This window comes from Coffea eugenioides, chromosome 5, assembly GCF_003713205.1.
Source record: "Coffea eugenioides isolate CCC68of chromosome 5, Ceug_1.0, whole genome shotgun sequence".
In the NCBI taxonomy this organism is placed as follows: domain Eukaryota; kingdom Viridiplantae; phylum Streptophyta; class Magnoliopsida; order Gentianales; family Rubiaceae; genus Coffea; species Coffea eugenioides.
Window position 1 is genome coordinate 6,124,599 of NC_040039.1, and position 21,288 is coordinate 6,145,886.

Consider the following 21,288-nt stretch of genomic DNA (forward strand, 5'->3'; position numbering starts at 1 on the left):
TTTCTTGGCTTTTGAATCACGTGTCTAGATTAACATCGTCAAGTATCTCCATGCTTTTCAACTTTCCATTCTTCCGTCAAATATTTTTATACTTTTTCGACTTTCCATCCTTCAACTTTAATGCTTTTTGTCAATCCTTGAAACACAGATGTAACGCATTAAATTGTTGAATTGGTAACAACGCCCAACACACATGATCTGGTAACAGCCTCCAACCGACATGATCTCAATAGTCAACTAGGATTTAACCTTGAATCCTGTTCTAGTACCACTTGTTGGGGAGAAACACTTAGAGAGAGTCCACTAAAGAGTCCAAACATTGACCAAAAAAATTAAACTATTAGGTTTCGTACCCTTACTTAAATATTAATCACACTTTTTCTATCTTTCGAATCAATGTTAGATACAATTCTTTACTTATTAACCTAATCATAACATATGCTCCACAAACTCAATCTCTTCGCCACAACACAGGATTTCTTTTGTTTGTCCTCGTGTATGAGTTCATTCACTGGGATGCAGTTTGTGTTTCAAAGTGTTTTAACTTAGTGTTTCAAAGGTAGGTTCCATAGCTTTCTCCATAACTTGTCCTCTTCTCAGGCATGGCTGGTCTCTTCACCCCCCGGCACATTAACCCATTGACAATTAAATGTAACTTTCCTTAGTGCAAATGTATAACAAATCTACCACTTTGCCCACATATTATAAGGGACCAAATTAAGCACTACTTCTAACTGAATTTTCCCTTTTGTAATCTTAAGATTGATGGTTGTCCCAAAATATTATTGAAGGTCACCAAAGCAGTCAATTTCAAGATGGTCATGGTCCTATCATATTGCTTTTCACTATTAAAGAGAAAGAATTATGGGCTTTAAACAGAAAAGACACAAAGAAAATGAAATGATTATTCTAATAAGTGTCCTGAACACTAGTTAGTAATAATACGCAAGTTCCCATTTCGAATGCATATACGCAAGTTTATATTTTTTTTCAAAGAAAATCGGAACCCTATCAAGTGGTGAAAATAAAGAGGAGGATTTGAGAATCGAATTAGAAATCTCATCATTATTTGATTAATATCTTTATAAGCTAAGTTAGAATCGATGAACAATTGAAATTCGCCACAGTGATTAGAAGAGGGTTTTTAGAATTCTTTTAACCGCCAAGTCCAAAATTTGAATTTCTGGTCTTGGGTATTGGAAGAGCGAGTGTAATGAATTGGAAAAAAAAAACAAACAAACAAACAAGGGTTGGGTTCTATGGAAGTTTGACTAGAACACATCTCACATACGTTGACCAATTGCTTTTGGACATTTTCTGAATTTAACTTTACATTTTCTAGAAACAAACCATTTGAACTCTCTCAGAATTAACCACTGAGCTTGGCCACTAGAGAGGGTCTTAAGTCCCTCCTTGGACTGTAGGAGAGAGTTCAAATCCCGCCTGTAACAAAAAAAATCTAAGAATTGTGCCAAATCACTCGCTTGGTCTAGTAAGATCTATATACCTGCTAGTCCAAAAACACAGTTTCTTTAGACTCCTCTTCCCCTGGAGTCTAGGATAGATAGGTTATACAATAGTTGTCGTCTCCAAAAAAAAAAAAAAGAACTCTCTTGGAATCATTACCCGGTAAACACTAGTTAGCCAAAACCAACAAAGAAAAACCAAAACACATTCATCTATACTTTGATAAGGTTCGAGATGGAGTAGTTCGGAGAATTGATACTGCCATTATAGATGGGGAAAGAAAAACAAATTAAGTAAAAATCAAGCAAAACCTGGCAAAAATGGTTTGATTGACGTAAAAACTGTGTGAATTTTTTATACTAAAACTCCAAACTTCACGAAGGCTTAATTCTACAAAATTCCAACAACTCGACCAGTGATATACACTGGTGAACCTGGTCCACCCCATCCAGGGAACTCAAGGAGTAGAAAATATAACAAATTTCTCTTCCACTTACACTTACTAACCAACCCAAATTCTTTTTTTTCCCCCTTTTTTCCTTTGTTTCCTGTCAATCAATTTTGAGATGGTTGAGGTTTTAATGTTTGGACCTAAGGATCACAAGTTCACAACAAAGCATAAGAAAATTAAAGCTCATATTCCTCTATCTGCTTTTCCCTAACCAGGGGTCTCATGTCCCTGTTAGAAGGAAATCAGCTTGGGCAAAATTATTGGCTGTGCTCTACAAGTGGAACTAAGAATAAGGATCATATATATATATATATATATATATCTCTCAAATGATGCATTTACATTTGCTCAGTCTTCTGCAGAAAACCTTCAAGGGTGAGTCACTGGGAAATTCAATGTAATTGGGGCCTAAAGGATATGATGGTCTTGATAGAAAAATCTCTGTGGCAGAAGCTGGACTAAAACAAAATCTTCATGAATTCATCTTTGTGTAATGTCCAAGCATGAAGACTAACCTCAATGGTCTACAAACACCATTTTCTAGAAAATAGACGGACATTTGAGAAAGGAAGTATCAGATGTAGAAGTTACAATGTCAAGGGACACAAGTGCACCTCAATAGTAAAACATATTTCAAGTGTACCGTTCATTATCAGACCTGAAAACAGAAATATAAGCAGCCGCTATTTGTTTCCCATCAAACTAAGAAAATGGCACCTTGCCCAAAACAGCCAACAAGCAACCCCTATCTTAGGGTATTTAATATTCTATTTGTTAAAATAAAGGTTCACTTTGATATCTGATACACATTTACAGAAAAAGAAGTTGATCTCCTTTCAGCTAGCTAACCAGCGACTTAAGCTGACATTGTTGTCTGATAATCAGATTGCTCAAATGTTTCCTGCTTTGTTGGTTAATGCCTTGAACGCCTGAAGTCCCATTCCTTGCATCTCTGTTAATCACTCCTTTCTGGCTCAAGATCAAAGTACCTGACAAATATCCACTTCATCTTGAGCTTAATTTCGTCACAAATAAGGTGGAAAAAAAAACATAAACAAATGAAGAACAAAAGAAAAGATAACTTGTAGAGGGAAAGAGAATTTGCCAGTCTCACTGGCTGAAGACAGTAAGTTGCCTGTCCGTGAATAAAGCATTGTCGATGGCATCTTCAATTCCTCACCATACTACAAGAATTGCATTATTGTATTGGGGCAAATTTCAGGAACACTCCCTAAAGAATGTGCAAAATCTCAATTTAGGCCACAAAATTTAGGATTTTCCAATTTCATCGCCACTTAAGGGAGAATATCCGACAAGTTAGAGAGTGACACTGTTGAAACCACTACCATGCTCTGATAAAGGTGTTTCCCTCTTCAGCCAGTACTATACTGATATTGGATGTGATTGTAAACACTAATTACACGTTGTCAACAAATTCTAATTTGGTCATTGAGCAAAATCCCTTGGGGAAAAGTATCTCACGCAAACCCGATATTTGAAACAGGTCGCATACTCAAAATTAGCCCTACATGTGAGACAATCAGCTTGCCCAAGACAAGTTTTGACCCCAGTCTCAACTCTGAATTTTGTCAGACGTACTTTGAAAACAATACCAAGCTCATCCTCAGTGCATATCCCTGAGTATCTAAAACAGGAGTTTAACAAAGCTATATCGCTTTTTCGATAAATGAATATGAGATAAGATTAATGAAACATCCAAAAAGCCCTAGCTGAGTTTTGACACCTCAGGTATATGATCATTAAGTACTCCAGCGATGAGTGGCATTAGACAATGTAGCAATTATTGATCTTCAAGTGCATAAAAAGATTCATTAACCGCGCCATGTTCCAAAATTGTCTTTCCAAATTATCACATATTTATGTAACTAGATTTTATTCCACTGATGTCAATCCATTTTAACTTTACAGAACAAAGGGAACTTAATAGTTAAGACTTGCACCTTTAGAACTTCAGCAGGTAATTATAAATACTGATGCATAAAGCATTACAATGGCAATATTGTAGCGACACTGGCTTAATGACACTAATATTTTGTGCTACTTAAAGATATCCATTCTTTTATAGCTCAAATAGCAATGAAAGCAATAAAAAAAATAGAAAGCTAATACAACGATACATTCAAAGCAAACCAAGAGTTAAACAGCATAAAGAAAGGTATAGAACCCTGACATCAAGATCTGAACACTAGGAAATATAAACCATACACAAAGGAACATAAAGTGAAAGTTTAACAACAAATAAATATACCTTAGCCAAGAAAAGCAATGCGTTTAGCCCATCAAAACTGCAAGAGAAGCACATCAAAAGAAGAAGACGTATGTAAATTTAATATTGAATGCTATAGAGGGAAAATAAGGTGATAGGATTAAATTATAACATTAATTTAAAATACAAGCCCAGTTAATTGGAAAAATGGTGGAATCATAAGGACTTATTTACTGGTCACCTAAACCAATCACTGAAGCATCCAATTGGCAAAGTAAAATTTAGTATGTGGAGGGAATCTTTTTTTCATATATTTAAACCAAAAGAAAGAAACAATTGCAGGAAAGAAAAATTAACATTGTAAGATAGCATGGTGGAGCATTTGACAAGTCAGTGGAAGCACAATAAAATAGTGAAAGATTCACGGAATAATGAACACATGACAAAGTTGTACATGATAAGTTTCCAAATCACGCATTGAAGCATCAATCAGATTAGAAATTAGGCTTAAAGTGAATGATTAACTTGTATGTCAGAGGTCTCACACGCTGCAATTTCCACAATTAAGGAAATCAGGAAATTTTGGGACTACTCCCAACATCCCATAGATGCCAGGAAAGAGAGTATATTTTCAAAAGTCCAACAGTTTAGATTATTTAGCAAAGCTCATTCAAACACAAATAGTTCATAAATAAACATCTTATGTACAGTAATAAACATACAAAAAGAAACACCAACTAACAATTTCCTCGTGGATAAGAAAAACACCTAAGAAGAAAAGAAAATGTCAGGAATTGAAGTGCATAATCTGTTTGTAAATCTACTTGTTTAATGTCCAGTACATCCATAAAAAACTTAGCATATACCACTCAGAAATTGAAAACATAATTTGGATAAGAGAATGAAAGAAAAAAGGAGGAGAATCAGAAGAGAAAAAGGAAAGAGGTACCTGATATTGGCTAATTTTCATTAAGTTTCTGGAGAAATTGCAATCGTTCCTGTAATTTCAGCTGCAGCAATCGTTCCTGTAATTTCAGCTGCAACTGTCTCTGAGCCTGACAACAATTCATATAATAGTATCAGCAAAGAATCAAAAGACAGTTACCTCAAATTTCCTGTCAGGAAAAGAACCAATCGCTTCATGTACAAAATAGCAAGTCAATAAAATACGAAGCAACAGAACCAGACGACTCTGTAGATCCAGGAATTCGAGACATGAGTATCATCACAGAATCATGTAGTGAAAACAAAGCCTCAGTTGCAACTTTACTAAATTTCATCTATCTGAGATGATTAAATAGTCAAAAAGCCATAAGAGCTATAGAATACACATGGTTTCTGTCATGCATCAATGAATTACAAAAGTGTAGGTTTGACAAAAACCAAAAATCATCCTTTAATTCTTTAGATTCTTAGCATTATGCCTGTAATTCGGAACGAAACCAAAAACCTCAGTTCACAACAATATTCCATCAAGAAATTCACAATAATACCTCAAGACGTTCTCTCAGCCGTTTCTGAACTTCCATCTGTAATTTTCGAGCATCAGTGATCTCCAACTCTTTATTTCTGGTGTAAGTGCAGAATAAATAAAATGTTCAGCAACAAGTATAGGATCTCTAAGAACAGAGATTCCAAGGGGCAATAAATGTTGCAATAAGTCAACTTGAAATGAAATTGAGCTTGTTCGAGTCTTACTAGATTATAAGACTGGTCGTTGAATCAAAATTACTATACACAAGGAAGTTTTTGGACTTCATGGTAAAACCACAACCCAGAAAGAAGTAAACAAACATACAGACGAATGCAGGAAACAGGGTAACAACGGCAAGAGGAGGCAGAAAAGACCAGAGGGGAATGGGGAGTAGGTCAACCAAGGTTTCCAGTGGGATTGAGGAGTGGCTGATGAGGGATACGGAAAGTAGTGCTTTTGCAATTACTGCTATTAAATTTACCTTTTGAAATTCAATATAAAGGGTAAAACCATTGAAACAAAATGAGAATTTGAAGACTGACATGGTTGAATAGGTGCAATTTAGATGTGAATGAAGCATATTATTATACAGCATAATTGGACGTGGAGTGTGAAACTCTAAGTGACATATTATAGGTCAAATTCACATGCAACAAGCTCTTCACTAAAAAACACATGCGCGTGTAGCTTCGTGTACGAATATGTTTGTATGCAGAACGGAGTTGATGTTCTCTAGCCAAGTGCCCTTTCAGACTCAGTTTTAGCTATATAACTAACAAAACTCAAGGAAATTACCTGTGCTTGTCATCATCAATCTCAACAGGCAAGGGAGAATTAACTGAGCAATAAGTAGCTGGTGGCAAGATTATCTGGTCATTCGCAGTTTTGTCATCACCAGAGCCCTTCATCATCTTCTCCTTATGTCCTAACCAATGCATCTCCCACAATTCTTTGTTTCCTCCTAATGTCATTTCCAAGAGCAAAGCATCTGACAGAATGTGTAACTTGATGTTTAGCTCAACTTACACTACAAGGGAAGAACAAGTAAGAAACAAATAAACATAAACATAAACAAAGAGCAAAAGTCAAGTTTACTTATTCACCTGTCTCACTTGCTGAAGAAGTTGATATGCCAGTCCTGTTTCGTTCGACTTTCTCTGCATCATAGATAGCTTCATTAACTCATTAAGCTCTACCAATATCACTCTTATCGTCCTATCATCCTATGACCCTCCCCATTGCCCAAAAAACTGGCACTCTGGAATAAGTTTCCATTGCCATTTTCTTCTAAAGCTAAGATTCCCAGGCCCTCTGCCTTAATAATCCTAAAATTACCCAATACACAAATCAACCAGCGTATTAAAGAACCTGATCTGATCATCCAACTCAAAACAACTATAGGCCAGAGATGCCCAAAATCTTTATTTGTTAGTTGACAAGCCCACAACCAATTGAGATGATAATCGATTCTTCAAAAAGCGATTCAACAACTGATCATCCAAATAGTAATTAAACTAAACATTAGCTACACCATAAGTCAATTAGTGCTAAAAATGATTCGCTTAGTTAAAAGGGCTTCAACAATTGTCACCACCAATACCACTCATGACAATGTGGACAGTAAAACAATAATAGTAGACGGTAAAACAGTAATTAGCTGAAATATTTTGTTTCCAGTAATTGTCACTGAAATATCCCACTTTCAACAAGTGATTCTCCCACTACCAGTCTCCATCCTATCCATATATTGTTTTGTTTCCAGTAATTGTCACTGACAATGTCTAAATAAACAATTGAGTAGCATACCCTCTCCTGAAAAATTTCGTACAAAGATTACGTGGCTGACAAAAAAAAAATGAAATCAATCAGTCTTACCACACAAGGGAGAATTAACTGAGCAAGAAGAGGAAGCAGAAGATTCTCTATTGTCTCCTCGGAGCAACTGTCTGGCTTTTTTCAGTAAAACAGAAGTACCAGTATCTGGATAAGAACACGCGAGGTTCGGCCTGATGGGTTCAGCTTCAGATGCTCTCTTCATTTCCTCTTCCTCCTCGCTAAATTGCTTGAATCTCAGACTTCTTGATTCTGCTCCCCTCTGTCTTGCCCCGGATTTGCACGAAAAAGCAAAGGGATTTCGAGATCTTCCTCTGCGTATAACTAGCAACTTGACTTGAAGTCACTGTGTGGACGCTTTGAATTCAGCCATTACTAGCAGTTTCTTGGTTCTTGCGCAAGTCGATGACTTTTAAGTGTTGACTCCGAGTAAAGAGCAAAGGTGTAAGAGTTAATTTTTAATAAAAAAAAACACTAAAAGAGAGTAAAATTTTCCAATAAGATTAGATAGGGATCAATTTTTTGGGGAGAATTGAGTTAAGTGATAAATTGGAAGTTTTTGAATTCAAAATTTTCTACTAATAATAATAACAATAATAATAAGAAGAAAGGGATCAATTTTTCAGTAATATAATAATTTACGCTAATTAGTAGCATAACATATAATCTCCATCTATATTTAATTTTTTTATTTCACATATAGCATGCATTTAAAACTGGTTACTAACATATATATTTAACGTATATATCATATATATTTAACATATATTTAACATATATAGCATGCATTTATAGTTAACGTATACATTGTCTGTGTACTAAAATGTCTAAATTAGAGGTGGCAAAATGGGCGGGATTTGCTTGGGTTTGAGATGGAACCGAGTCATATGGGTTTGGGTCCAACCTTACCCATATGTGTTTTAGGACTAACTTGGGCGGGATCACTTTGGGATGAGTTTAAATTGATTCCGCCTAATACCCAAATCTATTTTATACATATTTTTTTTCCTTGAATTCATTTTTTATTTTTTATATAATTTTAATATTTTTGATTTATTAAATTTCTTTTATTTTTATTAAATAAACATGCAAGTGCTTTATACTCAGGATTCCCACCAAAAATTGGATTAACAAATAAAGGAAAAGATAGATATACAGCCATATTCCAGCATATATCAAGATGGCCAAGGTACTTAGGGTGTTGAATATTTATCCTCATCATTGTCCAAGGATGACAGGTCTAAACTAACTGAAATGCTGGAAATTCTTGTGGATAATGACTAGGAAGACTACTAGATTATATTCGCTGGTATGACTATAAAAATTATTAAAGATAATTTTTGAATCTAAAACTCCATTTGGATTGGCTATTTTTTCAAAAAATAAGTTTTTCAAATACAATGTTACAGTAATATACAATAACTCAAAAAACATCCCATCCATATTAGTATATCAAATATTTCAAAAAAAATTTATAGTAAAAATTTTTCATATACACTACTACAATAAAATATTTAAAAAACACCTCCCAAAAATAGCTAATCCAAACGGAGCCCTTGCTATTTGAGCCCAATGAGTACCCAAGTATTTCCCAAAATTTCCCATCAATTAATGAGTACAATTAGGATTTGTCCCATTTTAAACCCAATATCAAATTCCAGTACCCATCCCGCCCAAAGTCCCCATGGGTATAGGTAATCCATTGGGACTTGGGACAAATTGCCACCTCTAGTCTAAATGATTATGCAAGACGCTTTAATTCAAGATTATATGGTTAAAGTATATCATAAGGTATTGAGTAGGAAAATGGCTCCACAAAGTAGATGAGGAGCTCGAATTCTTATTCTTTAATTTATCCCAGAAAAGTCGTAGATGTACCTAACATTTAGGGGGCATTTTTGCATGTATTGTTTAGAAGTATATTTGAAAAAATTCTAATGTATGTTTTCTAGGAAAGTAAGTAACACATGTGCAATAAGAAAGTTGGTTGAAAAAAAATAAAAAACGAAAAAGTGATTCAAATATGTAATTGGAAAAAATTCGAAAAGAAATCCAAAATAATAGCTATTGAAACAGGGACCGGGGGTCCAAATAGTTGTCAATAGGATGTAATTTCATTTGTTTAGAATATAACTCACTTTCAATAACTTGTAAATATAGAACAAAATTTATGGGCCCTATACATGGTGTTAAAATCAATACACAAAATGGGCCTTACAATTTTATTTTTTTTTTTGTAAAATCATGGCTGTCAACCTTTCTGGACGGTTGCTACTTGCAACCAACCTTACCCCAACTCCTCGAAACAAAGCCTAAGTTTGCTTTTGAAAAGCCTAAATCGTAAGCAAAAATAAATATCAGTAAAATATGCATATGCTAAAGAGGAATAAATTTTCCTTGATGAGAGATTGAGAGTATACTTTTTCTGATTTAGGGTTAGATTTCATCTTTTCCTTGTTGATTGTATAAATATAACACAAATGAAATATAGTTTGAAATTCGATTTCGGATAGGAAGTAACCTAAACATAAATAGCAACTAATAGAAAGTTATGTAGAATTCAAATATATTTAAAAGGCTAAAGTAAATACAAATGCTACAAACTATGAACATATCTAGAATTTAAACACTTTTTCACTCCCTGACTTTTATTAACCTACGTTCCATTAGTTAGAACTTGTGCAATCCAATAATCTAATGCATATTCTTGGTATTAGTACAACAAAATATGTATTGCATAATCAACAATGACATGTAAGTCATGGAAAATGCTGTAATAACTATCGTTATGGTAATTAAACAGTTTTTATCTGATATAATAGGTTGTCATACTTTTAGCGACTATTTAATTACCTGTTGGACCGATCCACCTAAATAGGATAATGCATAAAAATAAGGAAGTAAGTTTCTTATCTTAAATAGTAAATTAACAGTAATAAATTACTATTTTTTTGTGTCTCAAAGGTAAATTGGAATAAATATGAAACTTAATTTTAAAAAAAAAATAAATTACTACTTTATATCCCAAACATACTTTTTAGAGAGTAAGTTTAGTTCAAGTAATAGTAAGTTTTTATACATAAATAGTAATTCTTACTTATAACATAGTAAATTTGATTAATGACCAAAACTTACTAATTTATGGGCACAAATATACTATTTAACTTAAAAAACTTATACCAACCCAATACTAGAAAGTTTATTTGAAATAATGATAAGATGTTTTATTAATGATTAAAACTTAGTACCTTAGTTAGTAAGTACTCGTAATATATCTATATAATACCTGATTATATGTATAATTTAATTTTTTTTTTGTATTTATATATTTTAAAATACTACGAAAATTTTTTCACATAACCTTATAAAATTTGTAATAAAATTTTGTTGTATTATAATTTTGAATAATTTTTAAAATTTTTGAAAAGTTTAAAAGTTTGGATAATAATAACAACACATCTTCCTAGTTATATATGGAATATCACTTATATATGTAATTTCTACAATTTAATACCTATTAAGATAATAAGATGATAAAGTTTTAATATATTTATTGCCTGGGACACAAGAATTAATAAGAATTAAACTTGTATTAATATAGAACTAACAAAATGAGAGAAATAGTGTAACAATTAATACAACAATAAAAATTATAGAATTAGTATAATCTAGGTTTTTTTTTCTCTGGAGATTGTTCGCGAATATAAGATCAAACCACTAAACAAAATCACAAGCATATATAATCTATTGTATAATTTAAATTAAATTTAGTTCATGTACAAAATGGTTCTAAAATAATTAGCACACTATAATACCATATTATTTTAACAACAAATTTTTTTTTGGCTAAAAGTCTCCAATATCCATGACATGTGTATGAGAGATATTTTACCATATTTTTATCTCTTTTTTCCCCTATTTGTATCTCACGCCTAATCATTGATGTTAATTTGAGGAAGAGTATTTTTCATAATAAAATCATTTTGAATTTAATTAACAAGTTGAGATTTTTAAAAAAAAAATAAAAGTGAAATATTTTGGGAACTTATTTTTGTTTTTCCCAAAATTAAAAATTGCTATTTTTTACCAGTTGTTGCCATTAACATTTCATTTTCTAGACTAATTTTTATCAATGTAAAATTAGTTTAGTTAACAATAATTGAAGTTCTATTGGTTCGAGGATTGGCATGCTATTGTTGTTATTTTACATGTAAATATATACCTAAGTAATAAAATAAATAATAACTACTTTTTAAAAAAAGAAAATAGGTGCTTAATTGATTGCGTTCAAACTACGAATTCTGTTACTGCATAATTGCTAAATTATGTTTTTATTTATAAGAAATCAATATGCATCGTATATTGACTAGGACTCAATTACCGATTACTTAAATAAATCATATCTAAACTCATGATGTGATATATATTGCATTTGGTCACCTTTATACTCACACCATTTCCTTTCTTTCTATTTATATTTTAAAGGTGCAAAATTCTCTTGATTATATTAGTGAAAAAGCATAAAATCTTTTACAAAATTATTCCAATTCATTTACAAAACATTTGTACTTTTAGGAGAAACAATGCATTGTAGGAATGGTTTACTAATTTTCTAGTAAACATAACTACTACATTAAAAAGTTTAAAAAAACTTGATTTTGTTATGCTTTAATTAGGAGTGCTTTTACCAATAATAATAGTACTAGTAAAATTGGTGCAAATTTCAAAACAGCAAGCACGTAGACATGATTATGGGGATTTTTTAGATCAATCCGACTAATATAATAAATGTATGCCATAAACTAGTTTTAATAAACTAGTTCTAATAAATGTATGCCACAAACTAGTTTATTGCATACATTTATTCAAACTAGTCTACCACATACATTTATTAAAACTAGTTTATGGTTTACATTTATTATATTAATTTGATTAATCTAAAAAATTCCTATAATCATGTGTAGGTTGCTTCTTGTTTAGAAATTTGCACCAACTTCACTATTTCTATTGTTACTAGTAAACGTACTCCTAACTAAAACATAATAAAATCAAGTTTTTTTTTTTTTTTTGCTTTTTGATGTAATAGTTGTGTATTGGAAAATTAGTAATCCATTCTTACGATACATAGTTTCTTTGAAAAGTACTAAAATTTATGTAAATAAATTGAAATAATTTTGTAAAAGATTTTATGCTTTTTCACTAATATAATCAAGAGAATTTGGCACCTTTAAAACATAAATAGAAAGAAAGGACAATGGCATAAGTATAAAGGTGACCAAATGCAATACAGATTACATCATGAGTTTAGGAATGATTTATTTAAGTAATCAGTAATTTAGTTCTAGTCAATATACGATGCATATTGATTTTGTACAAATGAAAATATAATTTAACAGTGATGCATTAATGGAATTCATAGTTTGAACACAATCAATTGAGCACCTGTTTCCTTATTTTAAGTAGCTATTATTTATTTTGTTACTTAGGTTAAATATTTACATATAAATTAATAGCAATAGAATGTCAATCCTTGGACCAATGGAACTTCAACTATTGTTAAAAAAAACTAATTTTACATTGATAAAAATTAGTCTAGAAAATGAAAAGTCAATGGTAACAATTGCTAAAATATAGCAATTTTTAATTATGGGAAAATAAAAAACTAAGTTCCCAAAATATTTCACTTTTATTGTTTAAAAAATCTCAACTTGTTAACTAAATTCAAAATAATTCTATTATAAAAAACGTTCTTCCCCAAGTTAACTTTAATGATTAGATGTGAGATACAAATATGGTAAAATATCCCCCATATGTATGTCATAGATATTTGAGGCTTTTAGTAAAAAAAAATTTTGTTGTTAAAATAACATTGTATCATAGTGTGCTAATTACATGAATTGAATTGAATTTATATTATACAATAGATTATATGTGCATGTGATATTCATTTAATTGTTGGATCTCACTTTTATGAACAATTTCCCAAGAAAAATGTCCAGATCATACTGATTTTCTTATATTAATTGTTATACTAATTTTGTCATTTTTATTGTTATATTATTTCTCATTTTGTTTGGACTTTAACTCTTATTAATTCTTGTGTCCCAGATGTAAATTTATTAAAACTTTATCATCTTATTATATTCATAGGTGTTAAATTATAAAAATTGTTATATATAAACAAGTGATATTTTGTATATAACTAGGAAGATTTGTTGTTATTGTTATCCAAACTTTCAAACTTTTTAAATTGAAAATGATTAAAAACTTATAATACGACAAAATTTTATTACATATTTTAGACGGTTATGTGAAAAGTCAAAATATTTTTCATAGTATTTTAAAATATATAAATACAAAATTTTTTAAAATTATACCTCTAATCATATATTGTATAGGTATATTATGAGTACTTACTAACTAAGGTACTAAACTTTAATGATTAATAAAACATCTTATCATTATTTCAAATAAACTTCCTAATACTAGTTTGAGATAAGTTTTTAAAGTAAAATAGTGCATGTGTCCCATAAATCAGTAAGTTTTGATCATTAATCAAATTTATCATGTTATCAGTAAAAATTACTATTTATGTTTAAAAACTTACTATTACTTGAACTAAACTTAATCTCTAAAAAATAAGTTTGGGATATAAAGTAGTAATTTATTTATTTAAAAAGTAAGTTTAATAGTTATTCCAATTTACCTTTTGAGGTATAAAAGTTACTAATTTATTATGGTTAACTTACTATTTTAGATGGGAAAGTTACTTCCTTATTTTTAGATGTTATCCTATTTGGGTGGATAAGTCCAACAAATAATCAAATGGCCACTAAGAATGCAACAACTTATTATATTAGGTAAAAACTATTTCGTTACCATAACTATCGTTACTAAAACATTGTCCCTAAGTTATAATATGTCATAAACAAATAAGGTCAAGACAGTCATATTATAATTAAAAAAAAGAATTATATAACAAATCGTTGAAAGTTCAAAGTACCGTCCTCATTGTGTTCTATTCAAAATTACAATATCAATAGGCAATTATTCAAAATTACAATAACAATAGGCAATTAAGCACAAAACCTTTTTTAACAAATACCTTGTAAAAGTAGAATAAGGAATAATGAATCATGTAAGTATTTTTTTTTATAGAATTATCCTTCTCCTCTTTATTATATCCATGCTGATATTTCAACAATGATATAATCTCATACTCAACATGCAATGAAGACCAAATCAGATAATTCATAAATACATGTCCATAATGTATTAACAGTAGTTATTCATTATTTAGTATCATTAAGTAGTCCTTTGTATCAATAGGTTCATGTCTAATATCATTCACTTAATTTTCAAACCCTTTGTTATTGGTTTAGGATTTCTTCAATTTAATATGGAAGTAACTAATGATGGCTTTAACTTTAACATCATTTATTTCACAATCAAGATTATTACAAGTGAGAGATACAATTACTTTATCATGCAATTCCTTGAAATGCTTAGTATTTATTTCCATTTTATGATCTTCACCTCAAATGATTTGTGAAGTTTTTGAGCATTTATCTTCTCTTTCTTCTACTTCTTTGCAACTTGGCAAGTTTCTACTCGTTTACTATTCTTCATTCTTCATCAAATCTCAACTCAAGATATTAAAGTACTAAGATTATCAAAGGACAATGAAGTCAAGTCCTTTTGATTCTTCTATACAAAATGTACACAATATACACTTTTTGCATATTTGTAATCATAGATTAATAATCTACTCCAATTGCATTCAAGAATCATATGTATTTCCAGTGATTTAAAAAGGCTAACAAGGGTATACATTTATGTCCATGGACAGAAGCCATTATATAGTTCTTAAATCTTTCATTTCTAGTAGGGATAATATCAGAAACCTTCCCTGAGGCTTCTCTTAATATCACCTAGCACCTCTCAGGTTTTAAAAATATCGTTTACCTTCTTTACTTTTGTTATTTGTATAACAAAATTTTTAAAAGCCCTAAACTACCCTTTCACTTGCTAAATAATAATATTCCTAAATCATTTTGCTCGTTTCAAGAAAACCATCACCTAAAAAATAATCTATTGTAATGCTACCACATCATAATGCTATGCCCTATAAAAATATAAATTTGAAAAAATAAAAAAAGATATTTGAAAAGAAATACACTTGCACCAATTTAACTCTATATGCTTAAAACCGATTTCTTATGGACTTTACATTTTTTTCCAACATCTTCTCAACCCTTACCCAAACTATTAAATTGTACCAATCGTTATAAAAATTAACTCAAAATAAGTAAATAAATCATATCCCACTTTATCACAATCACAAAAAATGAAATATAAACAAAATTTAATTTATTATAATTTTACAAATAAAATATTGCATAGTCATCCAAAAAATGAGTAAGAGAGAATGATGGAGAAAAGGGAAAAAGAAAAAAGTGACTTTCGTTTCTTTTTTAAAAAAATTTTGAGATCAATTTATTTGATATGTGAATTATGTGTCAAGTGAGGGTTAACATAGTCTTTTTACAATTACTATGAGAGGTAAGTGATATTTCAAAAACCTCAGAGGTGCCAAGTGATATTAAGAGAAACCTCAAGAGAGGTTTATGATATTATCCCTTTCTAATATCATCATGTAGAACCTTTTTATGGTCATTATGTCCCTTAAAATTATTGAGATGGACTATTTCTTCTGTTTTCACTGGAATATATCATATCATTTACCATTGCATTCTTACGTTTTCTCTTCTTCCTTGAATTTTATAAATTTTTCTTTCTTAACACATATAAATTTAGTTTCGCTTTTGATTTCATTCTTAAACCAACATCTATTAAACTTATGAATAAACCTTTCTAAATAATTTCAAGAAATGTTAGATTCATCAATTGATTTATCCTTAATGTGATTTTTCTTACTATCTTTAGGCCTTTTAGGTTCATTTTTACTACAAGTCTTTATTTCATTTGTAACTACTGTTCTACTATTTACCTTTTTTTACAACATCCAATCTTTTCTTAATGTTGTTCATACACCTTAAACTTTCCTTCCAACTTTTGATTTTCTACTTCAAGGATTTTCTTTAGACTCCTTATTTTTATGATTAAAATTTCTTAGGTCTTGAATAATTTTTTCCCATTTTCATTTTTATTTTTTTATTGTCTAATATACATTTATCTAAGTTCAATTTAAATTTTTGTTCTAATCATTAGCTCTTTTAAGTGTTTCATACAAATTTCTAATAATTTTCTCGACTATCAAATTATCTATATTCTCTTCTTGGTGAGGATTCGAAGTAGTGTATTGCTTCTTTTAATTTCTACAATCAAATATCTTTTAATCTTTTCCAAACTTCTTGAGCATTTTTATAATTTGACCACCTTGACTTAGTTCAGGCGGCCAAAGAGGAGAGCTTAGAGCTCTCCTGTCTTGCTATCTCTAGACCTTACAATTACAGAATAACGAGAGATAAGGGAGGGTAGGAGGGTAATACACACACACACACACACACTTTATCTAATTCATTCTTATCAAAAGTTTTACAAAAAATATTTCTAACTTGAACTCGATCAATTTTTGAGGAGGTACTTCAAAGTTGACATTGTTTTTTAGAGATAATTAGACTCCACATACAATTTAAAAATGTTATTTAAATTACTTTAATAAAAACCCTAAATATCTATGTAAATTGTACAAGTAGTATTAAGTTCTAATAGATATTTGAACCTAATACAAATGCATAAAAATGATGGCTATTTTTGCAATATTATAGCAATTTATTTGAAAGAATAAATGTGAAATAAAGAGGTGATTACATAATGTGTTAAACGTTTTCAAAAAATAGATAATTTTTTCAAACAAGCCTCCCAAACAAACATGTTTAGGAGATCATAATCCAAAGATAGAAATATAAGCATTCATATGTTTTGAAATGATTATTATCAGTATTATTGTTATATTTGGTATCATAGAGTTGTACTTTTGGATTAGGGATAAAGATAGTATGTTTCAAATAAATTATCATGTTATTTCATTGGAGTCTTGTGTGGCATTTGGTTTAGACTCTAGAATTGGAATTCCAAATGGAAATCAGTTTGGATTTAGAACAAGGATACCATTCAAAGTATTACTTGGGTAGAGGTGATTAAGAAACAAAATACATGCGAGAGAGAAATTGTAACAGCCCCACTTTCCCCTAAGGCGAACCAAAGGGGTGAGCGGACTGCCTGCCCAGCTCTCGCCAGGACTCACGATGCAGACTAGAACTATCTATAGCGATCCGGAACTTACGAACGAGCGTAAACGAGTCAAAATGGTAAAATAACCCAAAATTTTAAAAAAATGAAATCCGAAGTCGGCCATGAATAGTGACCGACCCGTCAGAACCCAACCGAAATAGCCAACAAACATTCACATCTGAACTTTAGCGTTTACAAATCAAAATGACATACAAAAGTTTTCAAAAGTTAATATATACACACGGTTTGCCAAATCAAAAGAGAAAACGCCCCAAAAGTACACTTAGGGTTTTAATACATGAGCTATACAAAAGATATGTTCAACTAGCTCAATTTGGCAGCCATTTGTCAAATCCAGACCAAAAGGGTTTATTTTCCTGTAAGGAAAACAAAAGGAACGGAAAGGGGTGAGCTTGCGCTCAATGAGGTACCAAACAGATAGCATTAAAATCATGGCATTTCACATTTAACAAATCAGATACACATGTCAGATGTAAAGCAAAGGAACCAATGATTCAAATCAGAAGGATACGGGTGGCTCTCAGGAGCCAAATTTCCAGCGCAATACTTGATCCAAACCGGTTGACTCTCCGTCAACGTATATAGAACCAATGCGTCCGTAGACCCCTCTTATCACCGAATTCCGTCCACCAAACACCCCTTTACCGGGCCCGCTCACCTCAAACGAACAAAATGGTAATACTCGAGTATACCCGGAATCAAGGGTCTCAATACCCAAAATCCCCGAACAGACTACCGTGGTTCGTTATCTAATCGTCCAGGCCCTTGCCGGCCCGACTCGAATAACTTAGCCACAGGATTGAGCTCATAGGTCATAGAAATCCGAACAGATGCAGACACAGATAACAGATTCAAATTTTGCATAGTAAATTGGCATATGAACAGACTAGAGAACGAGTGTGATAAAGTACACCCTCGTCTCGAACAAATAAACAGATTGCAGAGCAGAAATCAAGTTAAATAGCAATGGAGGGGAGTGGTACACTCACCGGCTCAACTTCAAAAGTTTTTACTTCAGATTGGCCTTAATCGCCAAGAAACCCTAAAATAATCAAAATAAACCAATTGAAGGTTTCATATCCAAAATCGAGTAAACGGAATGCACAAGTGAGGCTCGACTACACGTCGTACGCCTTGCCCAAAAATACTAATGCAAGGGTGCAAAAACATGATTTTCTTGGAAACAGAAGATAACATGAAGACCTAGGGTCAACAACCCAAAAGCCCTTCATTTCCATCAAAAGGCAAATCCAACTTAAAGAACCAAACGGCCTAGAAAATCGGACAGCATTTCCCCCAAATTTCTTACTTTTCCAGCCATTAAGGCTTCATGATTTCCTCAAATCAGTCCCAAAACCTCACACAAAACTCATCTCATTTCCCAAAAGCCGTTCACTAGGCTCAAAGCAATACAAGTACAAAAGTTAGCTAGGAAATGACCGGAATAAGAGTAAGCCTTAAAACATGCAAACAAGTACAATGAGACTCGATAACGAATCATAAAGCCATGCCAATCACAACCCCAATAGGGTTTCATATACATATATAAGCATAATAGCAAACCAGAAAATCAGAAAATATAACTCATTTGATCAATCAACAAAAACAGGTTTGGCCTCCGTATGCGGTAATGGCACAAAATGCGCTACGCTTATCGGATGAGGGCGTAAGACCCACCATCTCGAAGCTAAAAGATAGGGCTACAACAATGTAGAAGGCCTCTCAGTCCAAATCCTAGCACAACTAGGTCAAATGTGCCAAATACTAAACCAGAATTACCAAAACAGGTTTGCAAAACACACAAAACTGTAATGAACACAACTCAGTCTATACAAGTCCAAATGCCGAAATTCCAAAGGCATAAGCTATCTAAGACATCCAGATACATTTCATCAGAAGACACCAACTTCAAAATCCAAACCAATGCCAGTCAAAATAGACAATTACTATCGCAGTTCGTACATTCTGTTCACCCAGAACAGCAACAGTAAAAACGGCATAACTCACTCTACACTACTCCAAATTCCTTGAAATTTTGCAGCCACTTCAAACTCATCAATACCTACAACTTTCATGTTTTGAGCAAAGTCCAATTCGGCCTCTATCTATGACCTAAAATTTCGGACAGAATGTTCAACCAAGAACCCTCATTTTCCAGAAATTCTTTCAAATTCAAAATTGATTGCAATTTCCTATCATATGCACCTACTAGAGCTAAAGCCCCTTATTACCAACCATCAAAAACAACCACACCATCAAGATCATATGAAACCAGAAAATTCATCATAAAATTGAAAACTCCACCAAAACACTTCAAATCAAGAAACAAGTCACATAATCCATCACTTTAGGTCCCATTAAGCACCATATAAGCATCAATAAGTGTAGTAGAATGTTTAATCATCACTTACCTAAGAAATAAGAGAAGAGGAGTTGTAGACCACCCTAGCTCTTCAAGAAAACTTCACCAAACAACCTCTATCACCAACTAGAAAGATTTTTATGGAGTAGAAATGGATGTAAGCAAATGTTTTTGGGTGATTTGCACCAAGTAGTAGCTAGAACTTGAAGAGTTTCTTCTTCCTTCCTTGCACAAGAGGTTCGGCCAACAAGAGGTAAGAAATGGTAATTTTTTTGTGCATTTTTGAGATATTTAACCAATTTTTGGTCAAAAGTCAAAATAGTGAATAGTAACTCTTAAGTCAAAACCAATGTAGTGGTGACACTTGTCACCTACATTAATGCAATCTTATCTTTCTTTTTCCTCTCACATCAATCAATCTCACTCTCTACTTATCTCTTAACACCCGATAAATTTTACACAGTATCCGAAACTTAACCTTATTGGCCGAATTTTTCCGAACTTGTCGCACTAGCGGGTCCCACGTCCAATATATATTCTTCATTTTCTAAAACCTCTCCAATACTAGAAAAATTATCTAAAAACTATAATTGCTCATAAAATTTATCTAGAAAATTTTCCGGATACAGAAAGTGCAGAAAACAAGCCATGAAAAATGCGAAAACCTAGAAAATGCAAATTACGGGTTCTCACAGAAATATTATCAAATGAGATGGTGCAAATACTAGGGAATAGGTATCAAATCAAATCATTTCTACTTTTCATTCTCTCTAAATAAAAAAAATCATTATAATAACCAAAAATACATGAAACATCCCTATAAATCTCATAATCATCCTAAAGGTTCAAGTGGTGCTTTTTTACTTCTTGGTAACTAATGTTGAAGAAGAAATCCAACAAATAGAGATCAGTAGATGGTAGGAGAAGAATAACCACAGTCACATGAAACATCCCTACAAATCTCATAACCATCTTAAAGGTTCAAGTGGTGCTCTTTTACTTTTTGGTAACTAATGTTGAACAAGAAATCTAACAAATAAAGATCAGTAGACGGTAGGAGAAGTGTTTAAAGAGGCACACTGAGAAAGGTTAACAAAAATATATTGACAATTGATAGTTTTCTTTTTGTGAGGAACTATGGAGCAAGAAAGTGGTGGATTGAGAAGGTTACAATGGAGAGTTGGGGAAGTTGTGAT

At 31.7% G+C, this 21,288-nt stretch overlaps 1 protein-coding gene across 1 annotated transcript; it reads right to left on the bottom strand.

The window, feature by feature from the left end:
• Window positions 1-2,459: 2,459 nt before the first annotated feature.
• On the bottom strand, window positions 2,460-7,826 carry LOC113770781. Its single transcript, XM_027315360.1, has 7 exons — window positions 7,495-7,826; window positions 6,723-6,776; window positions 6,415-6,607; window positions 5,639-5,714; window positions 5,095-5,200; window positions 4,188-4,224; window positions 2,460-2,907 (listed from the first exon to the last, which is right to left on the bottom strand). The coding sequence occupies exons 1-5, from the start codon at window positions 7,655-7,657 to the stop codon at window positions 5,105-5,107; spliced, it is 582 nt and encodes a 193-aa protein (XP_027171161.1). The 5' UTR covers window positions 7,658-7,826; the 3' UTR covers window positions 2,460-2,907; window positions 4,188-4,224; window positions 5,095-5,104.
• Between the last annotated feature and the right edge of the window lie 13,462 nt (window positions 7,827-21,288).

Bases quoted from the DNA above. Each gene is read 5' to 3' on its own strand.
- LOC113770781 (XM_027315360.1), bottom strand. From the start codon at position 7,657: ATGAAGAGAGCATCTGAAGCTGAACCCATCAGGCCGAACCTCGCGTGT. The intron at 6,608-6,722 runs GTGAATAAGTAA...ACATTCTGTCAG, and splicing joins TTCTTCAGCAAGTGAGACAG to ATGCTTTGCTCTTGGAAATG. The intron at 5,201-5,638 runs GTATTATTGTGA...AATTGTTGTCAG, and splicing joins GGCTGAGAGAACGTCTTGAG to GCTCAGAGACAGTTGCAGCT.